Genomic DNA, 12,603 nt, shown 5'->3' with positions numbered 1-12,603 from the left:
TACTGTTACATGTGACCTATTAAACAAAGCAGTCTCTTATATGGATTAGCCTTGAGCAACTTTTAATTTTATTCGAAATGGAGTCCAAAAGCCTAATTAAAAGAAAGAGTAGACATTCTTTCAAAACTGGATAGACATTTGGTAGTAATTTTTGAAACTTGATCATTTAAAATGTAAAAAGTGCTCTGCTTCCTTGGATGATAAAAATCAGATTTTACCTGCATCTTCTAAATGGAACTGTAATTGAAGGTTGGGTAACAAATATTGATGGCATTTTGTTTAACAGCCAAAATTTCATTACGCTGTCTTATTTGGAAAGTATGATAGATTTAATTGCAACTTGGAGTGATGTAACAGAGATTTTTAAAACATAAATTTTAGAGTACTGTAAAGGGTTATGACATTTTATTTCTTCCTCTTACATTTCCTTGTAAATAAAATTTTAATTCAAATAAGTGGTAACGTGCATAGAATTTATAAAAGTTGCAAATTTGGATTATTAACAATTCTGACTTGATTACAGCTAAAAGTCAAAACAAACCATCATCACTTCCTCCACAAAAAATCCATTTTCTTTAATTAAACTTTAATAGCTACCAAGAATTAGAAATGCAATATTAAAAAAATCCAACCTTTTATAGTTGCCTTGCATATTTCTTTTAAAGAAACTCTTTTGGGGCGCCCGGGTGGCTCAGTGGGTTAAAGCCTCTGCCTTCAGCTCAGGTCATGATCCCAGGATCCTGGGATCGAGCCCCGCATCAGGCTCTCCACTTGGCTGGGAGCCTGCTTCCCTTCCTCTCTCTCCACCTGTCTCTCTGCCTACTTGTCATCTCTGTCAAATAAATAAGTAAAATCTTTTGGGGTGCCTGGGTGGCTCAGTGGGTTAAGCTTCTGCCTTTGGCTCAGGTCATGATCCCCGGGGTCCTGGGATTGAGCCCCGCATCAGGTGCTCTGCTCAGCAGGAGCCTGCTTCCTCCCTCTCTCTCTGTCTGCCTCTCTGCCTACTTGTAATCTCTGTCAAACAAATACATAAAATCTTAAAAAGAAATTAAACTCTTTTTTTCCCCCAGTAGCCCAGGATGTAAAATAGTGTTATTTATTTGTTGATTTAGTCTAGATGTCTGATTGGTACAACATAAGTAGCTGTACTGAATGAATATAGGAAAACAATGCCACAGTTAATGTTTAAGAAGTGTAATTTTGGGTTTTCTTTCAGGTTTTTTCAGTTGACATTGGTGGCTTAGACATCCAAGAAGTTCTTCCTCTTGATGATCCAGAGAATCTAGCTGTGGACTGGATTAATAATAAACTTTATTTGGTAGAGACCAAGGTCAGCCGCATAGATATGGCCAATTTGGATGGAAGCCATCGGATTGTCCTTATAACTGGAAACTTGGGGCATCCTAGGGGAATTGCTGTGGACCCAACTGTTGGGTAAGTGATGTGAAAACAAACTGATTTTAGTATATTTGAAGCTTTATCTCTTCCTATAGGTAAAACATCCATTGGATTAATTAAAGGTTGGTTCTGATTTCTTGTAGGGTCTGTACTCTCAAACCCATGATTATTTTATATCTCCATTCATAAAAGCTTTCAGTGAGTACATCTATTGGTGTACTAAGCATACATGATTTTTTAGGGTATGGATTTTATTTTTCGTGTTTGCCACATTTGCCTGGCCAGGAGACTGGACTCTGTGTTCTGACCCAACCTAGTCATATGGTTACAATTAAATGTTACTTTTGATACACCATTATCAAGAAGATCATTCTACCATGATTTAGCTGCATTTTTTTTTAAAGAGGGGAAAGAAGATGGGAGCTATCCCTTGTATCACTTACTGTTACAAACTGGGATTGAGATGACAGTGATAATACCTCATTACCTCAGTGTGAATCACCACATCAGAATTGATAATGGTCAGTCATCTCCAGGTGTAAATTCAGATTTTCCTAATGTCCACATTTGAGTGCAGTTACAGGAGACTTAGTTTTTTCCTAGATTTTCAAAGTTGGTTCTTAGAGTGTTTATGTGAACTTCAGGCTACTGACGGGTTGGTGAATGGTGCTTATTCATTTCTACTTCATAATATCTTGCTGTCTTTCCTTGAAAATAATGGATATGTTCTCTAGACTGTGTCTTACAACGGGGAATTAAGGAGGGAAATGATTTGATAGCTTATTTTATTTTTTTTTTTTAAAGATTTTTATTTATTTATTTGACAGAGAGAGAGATCACAAGCAGGCGGAGAGTCAGTCAGAGAGAGAGAGAGAGAAGCAGGCTCCCGCCAAGCAAAGAGCCTGATGCGGGGCTCGATCCCAGGACACTGAGATCATGACCCGAGCCGAAGGCAGTGGCTTAATCCACTGAGCCACCCAGGCGCCCCTGATAGCTTATTTTAAAATTCATTTGTAAATTTTCCTGGATGTAAAGAAGAGAATGAATGGCAGAGCCAGGGGTCAGGGGAGAAAGTTAAGAAGATGGATATGAATTTTGAGGTTGCTCTATTAATGCATTTTAATAGTTGCTATTTGGAGTTGTTGACTCTCCTGATTGGCCCTCATAGTTTCTGATTTTTTTCTTTGCTGTTCTATACTGCCGTGTTCTCTAATCAGCTAGAGGAAATTTCCATTGATCCAAACATGCAACCTAAAAAGCAACATTTTCCAGATAAACTCGTAAAATAACTGACTTTAATCATTTGTTTGTCTTTTGTAGTTATTTGTTTTTCTCAGATTGGGGGAGCCTTTCTGGGGAACCTAGGTTGGAAAGGGCTTTCATGGATGGCACCAACCGTAAAAACTTGGTAAAAACAAAACTGGGATGGCCTGCTGGGATAACTCTGGATATGGTATCAAAGCGTGTTTACTGGGTTGACTCCCGTTTTGATTACATTGAGACTGTAACCTATGATGGAATTCAAAGGTAAGAAGTACTTTTTAATATTAAGCTTCATAAGTTTGGGGGAAAGTACATAAAATATATGGAGAGGGACACAGAGGGACCAGAATTAAAATACTGCTTTGTTGATTGACACTACATCTTGAATGACTTTTGTGTTGACATTTGTGTTAAGTGACATTTTTTAGGGGGGTTGTTGTTAACTTTCTCCAGGTCCATAATAGCATTCATTAAATATTACCTAGAGCATTTGTTCTTTGATTTCTCCTCTCCAACTTCTCCCCAACTCCCAGATAAAGCACGTTCTTATCATTAACTCCTGCGTCCATTTATTTCTCTGGGTCCCTTATAGTTTATCTCCAAAGATCACTTTATCTTTTAGCTTACTAATTTTCTCCCAGTGAATAAATAAGTTTTATTATTAATATTTTTTAAAAGATATTCTATGTTTATTTGGCAGACAGAGATTACAAGTAGGCAGAGAGGCAGGCAGAGAGAGAGGGGGAAGCAGCCCAATGTGGGGCTCGATCCCAGGGCCCTGAGACCATGACCTGAGCTAAAGACAGAAGTTTAACCCACTGAGCCACCCAGCTGCCCCAATAAGTTTTATTATTTATTTAACGTTAGCTGGTGGGAATTAATCGGTCTTTATGTATTTACAATTTCAAAGAGAGGGGCACCTGGGTGGCTCAGTGGGTTAAGCCGTTGCCTTCGGCCCAGGTCATGATCTCAGGGTCCTGGGATCGAGTTCTGCATCAGGCTCTCTGCTCAGCAGGGAGCGTGCTTCCCTCTCTCTCTCTGCCTGCCTCTCTGCCTACTTGTGATCTCTCTCTCTCTCAAATAAATAAATAAAATCTTTAAAAAAAATTTCAAAGAGAAATTCTGACTTTTATCTTTACCTGATATACTTTAAAGATACTTAGAATATTTGAACATAAAATATGGCATACTTTTTATTTCATTTTCTTAGTCTGATGAGAGTTAACTGTAAATTAAATTGTTAACTATTTTAGTATCTCTGCTTTTGATATTTTCAAAAGTTGGTTAAAACATGGTTTTTAAGTTTGTCTATATTACTCTTTGTGGATTTAGAAAATAAGCTGGCCGATTTTATTTTTCCAAATGACTTGAATTTATTGTTTTCTCAAGTAAGGAATATTATAGTTTTGCTTCCTCCTTTATCTCTATTTTGTAAGGATGGTATCAAGGTCTGCTACTGGATTTCATATTCTTAGAACAATCTCTACTTGGTTAAATGAAGTGACTGGGTATTAAGACTAGGACTTCTCATCATTCAAACTGGTTCCTATAATGAGACTGTGAAAAAATTTAATGAGAAAATATCAACCCAATAAGTCATACAAAAACAATGAGAAATTTCCTAATTTTTTTTCTCTTCCACAGATGTTTTGACATTATTTTAGATAGTATAAATGTTCTTATTCTAAGGTTAAAGTAAAGCATAGAAACTTAACAGTCAATGGTATTTTAGAAATATTTGAGCGCTTTGCTGGCTGTGAAGAAACATCAAAGAGCTATTAAAGCTCATGAGTACAGCTGAAATCATAAAGTCACTGCCTATTGGCTTTGTCAGCAGGTGGCATTCATGGTTCTGGAATTTGCTAACTGAAAAGGAGAAACCATTCTCTAATCTTAATGTACCATGTCATTATTAAGTGTTTTAAAGTGTGGGCTAACTTTGCACCTTAGGTTTCTCCCCCACTCCTTCCATGTTTTTGATGTGTTTCCCAGCCTTAGTATCTTCAGTTCTTTTCTTAGAGGCCCGTTGTGCTTTTTAGTTTTTAGAGGTGTTAAGATTTTTCTTTAGGGTCTTTGTTTTTGCAAAGAGGAAAAAAAAAGAGTTTTCCCTCATGAATCGTCCTTTACCTTGCTTTCTTTACGTGGCTAACTGAATTATTATCTATGTAGAAGTAGTTACGGAGACCATGTTGATTTTTCTTTCCCTTGCTTGGCACCTTTTACTTTTTCTTCTGCCAAAGCAGCACTGGTCACCCTGTACCTCCACTGTAAGTATGATGAGTGGACAGTTTTATCAAGCACAGGGGAACAGTGGTAGCAGTATTTTTCAGTTTCCCAAAGTGATATCAGGAATAGGTCTGTGTGTTTGCTCTGGGTCCAACTCTTCTGCTCACTATCCTGCTTCCTGATGCTAAGAAATGGTTAATGGTACAGTGTGAGATATGCTGAAGTTACCTGCTATGACATTGACATTCCCTTGTTACCCTCTTTCATCTGTGGATTACAAAATGATATTCACAGCTTAGCCATTTCTTTCTATCTTTCTTTCTTTCTATTTCTTTTGGTGGGGTAACCTTAATAGAATGAGAAGCATGTAAAGAACAGTCATTTCTCAAAAAATCTGGAACAAACTAGGACTGGGACTGAATTTTATTTTCAAGGGCTTTTCCCAAGAGACCACATGAAAATCTTTCTATCAAATGGAGGTCGAAATATACCCACATCTTAAAATGTATTTTTCTGTATATCCTTGTAACAATAAATTACTTAGCCTTTTAGGCATGGACTTGAATTAATTCTACCTTTAATCAGAATGGAGGAAAACAAAAAGTTTGTGATATACATCTTTTGTAACAGGAAGACAGTAGTCCAAGGAGGCGCACTCGTTCCTCATGCCTTCGGAATAAGTTTGTTTGAAGGTTACATATTCTATACTGATTGGACAAAGATGGCTGTAATGAAGGCAAACAAGTTCACAGATACCAGTCCACAAGAGTACCACCAGACTTTTCTGAGGCCCTTTGGAGTGACTGTTTACCATTCCCTCAGGCAGCCCTACGGTATGCTATACTCAGGACAATGGAAATCCTGCTTAGTACTGGCCTTGGTAGAAAGGTTTTCTCAGTGCTGTGGATGTTAATGATGAGTGATCTCATGAGATCTGGGTGGCATTTTCAAATACATGATGGGTTATCTAGAGAGTTAACCTCTGTGAAATTGGCTGCATAGATCATGGGGCCTTCTGAAAAAAATTGATGTATTTCGGAGTTACAATGCCAAATCTACAGGAAACTTAGAGATGTATTTTACATACATTTATTGGCACCTGCAATATGCCAGGTCCTGTCTAACTGCTGGGGATGGACAGCAAATGAACCGAACCAAAATATAGTATACCTTCATTTTACTGGGAGAAATCTTGTATTCAATCCGTTAATATTTAGGTTAAGGAAACTGAGGCTTAGAAGAAGAAACTAACATGCTTAAGTATTTAAGGTACTGTTAGAGCCAATTTCTTCCTCTTCTTCTCTGTTGAATATGTATGAAACCTGACTTCACTTGCATCGGGACTGTCATAGCCATCAGTGTTTGTCGTCTCATAGGCTGGTGACTTATCAAAGTAAAGAAATACTTTGATTTAGACACCATTTAGTCTTCTATTATTTTACAGAAAGTCTTGTTTGTGTTTCAAGGTTTTAAATTGACAGGACTATTACAACTGTATAGAACTCTTTTCTGTATTGGCTCATGCATCAAAACAAAAAAAAGAAATATAAACTGTATGGATAGAAAGTTCAGTATCAGTGAAGAGTAATTCAGGGAAAGGCAGATTTTACTTTAAAACTCCCATATTGAGTGGTGGGGTCTGACTTTAGAATGGAGAAAGACCATAAATTAATTAGGTTGGTAAATATATTTTTTAAACAGAAACCAACCACTAGAACTGATACACTGAACGATATTCATCTCAGTGTAGTCATCCTGAGATAAACTGTACTTTAGCTGAAAATACGTACTACATCTGAAAACGTTTTGGTAGTCTCTATTTGGAATAATCAGTTCATGAGCTACTAATTCCTGTTTGCCCTTGACCCAGTTTTATCATCCAAATTGTTTTCCCCAGATCAGTCCACCTGAGAAGGTAAAGAGACTTGTTTTGTTTTCTTTTATTACTGTTATTATTATTACTTTGTAAAGAGACAATTTTAAAGAATAAGTCAAGGGCTAAGAAGACAGTTTCCAAAGCAGTTAAGACCTTGTTGGCTGAGACAGGCTTTGTGTACAATGAGCTTTTTTTTTTTTTTTTAAAAAGATTTTATTTATTTATTTGACAGAGAGAGATCACAAGTAGGCAGAGAGGCAGGCAGAGAGAGAGAGAGGAGGAAGCAGGCTCCCTGCTGAGCAGAGAGCCCGATGCAGGACTTGATCCCAGGACCCTGAGATCATGACCTCAGCCGAAGGCAGCAGCTTAACCCACTGAGCCACCCAGGCGCCCTGTGTACAATGAGCTTTTTGAGTCCCGCTTTGAGAATGTGTTTTAGAAGTATAAACTGGTCTATATTGCAGGCTTGTAGGGTTTTGGATTTAGATCTGGATTTGACTTCTGGTTTAGCTGCTGAATAATATTGGACAAGTTGTGTTACCTTCTGAAACTTTGGTTTCCTCTTTTATAAAGTTGGGATAATAATACCTAGCTCTTAGAGTCATTGGTTGTAAGTTGCTTTACTTAAAAAGCACGCATCCAGTGAGTTACAGCTACTTACTATATCTCATGAATGTCTAAGTAACACTCAAGGTTTTTGGGGGGAGGCAGTTGTTTTTAACCACCGAGGTTAGCAGATGTGATTATTGTGGGGAGAAGAACTCCCAGAGTTACACAGCTGTGGGAATCCTGTGTGTTGCCACGACCAGTTTGAGGGTAGGTGGGAGAGCTTAAATGGGGTGTTTATAGCAGCAGCCAGCAGTAGCGTTAGAGTTTCATTATTTTGTTTCATGTACCTGGCTCAAAGTGGTTTCATGTATCTTGGGTAATCATAACATTTCTAATTGAGATTTAACCCTGTGTATTTTTTCCTCTAGTTAGCAATCCATGCAGAGATAACAATGGGGGCTGTGAACACATCTGTGTCCTCAGCCACAGAACAGATAATGACGGTTTGGGTTACCGCTGCAGGTGTAACCTCGGCTTCAGCCTGGATGTGAATAACCACCACTGCGTTGGTAAGAAATCCCTTCGGGGCTGTCTCTCTGGTAGGCAGGCACATACTCCTCCGGTATGTGCAGCTTTTGGACTGGGTCACCTTCCTGTCCTACTCCTTCATGGTGAATAACCATTTGGTAGCTGACAGCGTCTTCCTCTGTGGGCACCATTCCCTTTACACACAGGGTTCGAAGATGTAATTTTCTGTTCTTTGGGCCTTTCCTTTAATTGCACATTTAGGATTTCCTTGGGACCCCCTTTCCCCTTTTCTCCTTCTGGAAATCTTTGTCTCCTTTCAAAATTACGCTTTTGAAATTCCATACAATTTAATTTTGAGTTTTCTCTGCTACGTATACCTTTTCTGCTTTAGATGTTAGCCTTCCCTTTATTGGGAAGTACTTCCTGTCCCTTCTGTTACCCTCTCCTAGTCAACTGCTTCTGCCCTTCCTGGGACGTGGTTGCACCTCCATCCCGCTTGGCTTTATTGCTGTGTGCAAAGTTTGAACTTACTGTTGGGATGGCCCATTTCCTCATCCAGTTTTTCACTTTTCAGCTCAGATTTTCTCTTTATATCTGCCTCTGTCTCTGGGATTCAGTTATTCCCTCACGCACTTCTTTTCCTCCTCTTGGGTTGCCTACACATCTGCTCGGGAGTGGGCTGTTGCCGTGCCTCTGCTGATGACGAAGTGCACACTCCTGCAATACTTGGTTTTCTTTTATTCCCTATGAAAACTCTCCTTTTTTTTTTTTTGACAAATTCTTGCTCCCCAGATGGTACTGCTTTGGGCTTGGTAATGTAAGTTCTCTAATTCTAACTGAAACTACTTTGTTCACTTTGTGGGTGTTCCTAGATTCACGTAAAAAACACTGTCTCTGCCTACTATATTGACACCACATTGTCTAATAATTTTACTTTTAAATTCCTGCAGTTTTTATCTTTGTCTTGGGTACATCTCCTTCATCTCTCTTCGATTTCCTGACATAGTCTTACTATCTCCTTCTTTGATTTTAAAGTCACTCCTTTTTTCCTGTTTCATCTGTTTTTCCTTTCACGTCCCATCTTTCCCTCCTTTACCTATTTTTAAATAACTTAGCTGGTTGCTCTTTCTGGAGTCTTAATACCTTAAAACTACAGTAGGAGTCATGATGTAGATCTCTAAAGTTAACCCCAGTCGAGAATTTTGATGAGATTACTCTGTAGTTCAGTTAATAATAAAATGGATCACAGGGACCATGTTTTATATAAATAAATTTTAAGGATAAATTTCTCAAGAAGAAGTAAGATTATAATCGTTGCATTACCTTCATAGCTGCTTATCTTTTCTTCCCTCTCTCCCCATGATTGCCCACAATATTTTTGACAGATTAGTTTTTCATGTTGTTTTCAAAATTATAAAATTTGCTTTATGGATATAGAAATAATTTCTCTGGAATTGAGGGAGGACAAGAATCAAGCTATGGCCAATTGTGTTGTGTTCTTCTTCCTACAGCTGTTAAGCAGTTCTTGATCTTTTCGTCTGAAGTGGCTGTTCGTGGCATCCCATTCAACCTGTCTACCCAGGAAGATGTCATATTTCCAGTTACAGGAAATCCTTCTTTCTTTGTTGGGATTGATTTTGATGCCCAGGAGAAAACTCTCTTCTTTTCAGATACATCAAAAGACATGATTTTTAAACAGAATATCAATGGCACAGGTAAGAATACATTAAGAATTTTTTTTTGCATGGTTTGTGCATTTTTAAATAATAGTACTAAAAATGTGCTCACTAGAACTTACGTAGCTTGCTAAATACTTTCAGTTCAGAAAAAATCCATTGCTTTTCCCATGACTTCAGTTAAAACAAATACTTCCTTTAAGAGTGTATTTTTAACAATGAGAAATAATAATAACATCAAAGAAGCTGACATTACATAAAAGAGTCAAGAGTATGAAAGTCAGTAATGGGTTAATTGACTAGACTAGGGGCTTGATATTATAATAATAAAAAACCCCCATGTTTTTTTTTTTTTTTTAAAGATTTTATTTATTTATTTGACAGAGAAAGATTACAAGTAGGCAGAGAGGCAGGCAGAAAGAGAGGAGGAAGCAGGCTCCCTGCCGAGCAGAGAGCCCGATGTGGGACTCGATCCCAGGACCCTGAGATCATGACCTGAGCCGAAGGCAGCGGCTTAACCCACTGAGCCACCCAGGCGCCCCAAAAACCCCCATGTTTATATGGGAATACAGATTTACTATAAATTTTCAGTTGATTTGGATTCTGTTAATATCTTTATGATCATCACAGATAATTATGGAAAATCACACTTTACTGCCTGATACCTTAGTGAATGATGGCATAACTCAGTATTTTGATTTTATAACTTACTGGAGAATTCTACCAAACATTGAAAGAAGAGTTAGTATGATTCTTTAAAAACTCTTCTAAAATATTTAGGAAGGGGGAATACTTTCATAGTCATTTTATGAAGCCAGCATTACTTTGATACCAAAACCAGATTGGGATACAGTAAGAAAAGGAAACCATAGACCAATACCTCTGATAGATATTGATGTAAGAATTCTCAACAGAATATTTCAAACAGAATTTAAGAACATATTAAAAGGATTATACACTGTGACCAAGTGGGATTTATCCCTGGGCTATAAGGATGGTATAATACATGCAAATCAAGAAATGTAATATGTCACATCAGTAAAATGAAAGAAAATCACATGATCATCTCAATAGATGGAGAAAAAGCATTTGACAAAATAAAACACACTTTCATAATAAAAACTCTTAACAGAGTGGCTATAAAAGAAAAATACCTCAATATAATAAAGGCCATGTACTATATAGACATAGCTGACATTATACTTAATGGAGAGAAATTGAAGGCATTTCACCTAGGATGAAGAGCAAGCAAGCTCTGTCAACCACTCCTGTTCCATATAGTACTGGAGGTCCTAGCTAGAGCAGTTAAGCAAGATAAAGAAGAAAAAGGCATCCAGATCAGAAAGAGAGAAATAAAAAAGTAGTTATTTATTGATGATATGATCCTGTATATATAGAAAATCTCAAAGGATCAGTCAAGAACTGTTGAAATTAATGAATAATTTCCACAAAGTGGCAGGACACAATCAGCGTACTGAAATCAGTTGCATTCTTTTACACTAATGATGAAGCATCCAAAAAAGACGTAAAGAAAAAATTCCATTCACAGTAGCATCAAAAACAGTAAAATACTTTTAACCAATGATGTGGAAGATCTGTACAATGAAAACCACAAAACTTAGGTAAAAGAAATTAAAGAAGACAGAAATAAATGGAAAAACATCCAGGTTCATGGACTGGAAGAATTAATATTGTTAAAAAGATCCAACTACCCAAAGTCATCTACAATTCAGTACAATCCCCATCAAATTACCAAAGGCATTCCTCATGGAAATAGAAGAAACAGTCCTAAAATTTGTATGGAACTATAAAATAGCCTGAATAGCAAAACCAATCCTGAGGAAACAGAACAAGGTGAGACATATCACACTTCCACATTTCAAACTACACTATAAAGCCATACATAGCTACTGTAATAAAAACAGTATGATATGGGCACAAAAACAGACACATCATAGAAAAGTGGGACAAAATAGTCCAGAAGAAGACCCTAGCATATATAGTCAACTAATATTTGAAAGGAGATTCAAGACCAACTAATGGGAAAAGTTTCTTCAACAAATGGTGCTGGGAAGACTGGAGAAACACAAGTAATATAATGAAATTGGACCCCTATTTCCAAAGGCCCACGTAAGTCACAAAAAATTAACCAAAATATCCTAGAAGAAAATGTAGGGAAGAAGTTCATCAGTTCTGGTCTTCACAGTAATTTTTTGTGTGTGATGTCAAGCACAAATAACAGGAACAAAAACGATGAACAAATGAGACTACCTCAAACTTAAAAACTCCTGCACATTAAAAACAACAAAATGAAATGACCACCTAGGGGATGGGAGAAGATATTTGCACGCTATATATTAGAGAAGGGGGTCAGTATCTAAAATACATAAAGAACTCAGTCTCGCTCAATAAAAACAACAACAACAACAACAACAACAACAACAAAAATCTAATTAGAAAGTGGACAGAAGAACCAAATAGACATTTTCTCGAATGGAACATCAAAATGACCTACAGATACATGAAAAGATGCTCAGCATCAATAATCGTTAGGTAAATGCAAATCAAAACTATAATGAGATACCACCCGAAACCAGTCAGAACGACTAATGTTGAAAAGACAAGAAATAACAAGTGTTCGTGAAGATGTGAAGAAAAGGGAGCTCTGAACTATTGGTAGGAATGTGAATTGGTGCAGCCACTATGGAAAACAGTATGAAGTTTCCTCAAAGTAATTCCACAACTGGTATTTGTCTAAAGAAGATGAAAACATGGGTGCCTGGGTGGCTCAGTTGGTTAAGCCACTGCCTTTGGCTCAGGTCATGATCCTGGAGTCTCAGGATCAAGTCCTGCATCAGGCTCCCAGCTCTTCAGGGAGTCTTGTTTCTCCCTCTGACCTTCTCCCCTCTCATGCTCTCTCTCACTCTTTTTTCTCTCAAATAAATGAAATCTTGAAAAAAAAAAAAAGATGAAGACAGTAATTTGAGAAGATTCTATTGTTGCAGCCTTATTTATAATAGCCCAATTATGGAAATGGCCGTGTCCATCAGTAGATTAATGGATAAAGAAGATGTGACACACACACAC

The 12,603-nt window shown here is 37.4% G+C and overlaps 1 protein-coding gene across 1 annotated transcript in view; it reads left to right on the top strand.

Moving 5' to 3' along the window:
* The window catches only part of LRP2 (LDL receptor related protein 2), a 207,030-nt gene that overhangs the window by 75,538 nt on the left and 118,889 nt on the right, over positions 1-12,603 (top strand). Inside the window, exons 12-16 of the mRNA XM_044242279.1 lie at positions 1,217-1,434; positions 2,719-2,925; positions 5,518-5,720; positions 7,741-7,881; positions 9,352-9,555. Of these exons, the coding sequence (XP_044098214.1) occupies positions 1,217-1,434; positions 2,719-2,925; positions 5,518-5,720; positions 7,741-7,881; positions 9,352-9,555 (973 nt within the window). The remainder of the gene's footprint in view (positions 1-1,216; positions 1,435-2,718; positions 2,926-5,517; positions 5,721-7,740; positions 7,882-9,351; positions 9,556-12,603) is intronic.

The sequence above is a fragment of the Neovison vison genome, chromosome 3 (genome assembly GCF_020171115.1).
Source record: "Neovison vison isolate M4711 chromosome 3, ASM_NN_V1, whole genome shotgun sequence".
Classification (NCBI taxonomy): Eukaryota; Metazoa; Chordata; class Mammalia; order Carnivora; family Mustelidae; genus Neogale; species Neogale vison.
This window is presented reverse-complemented; position numbering and strand designations above follow the sequence as displayed.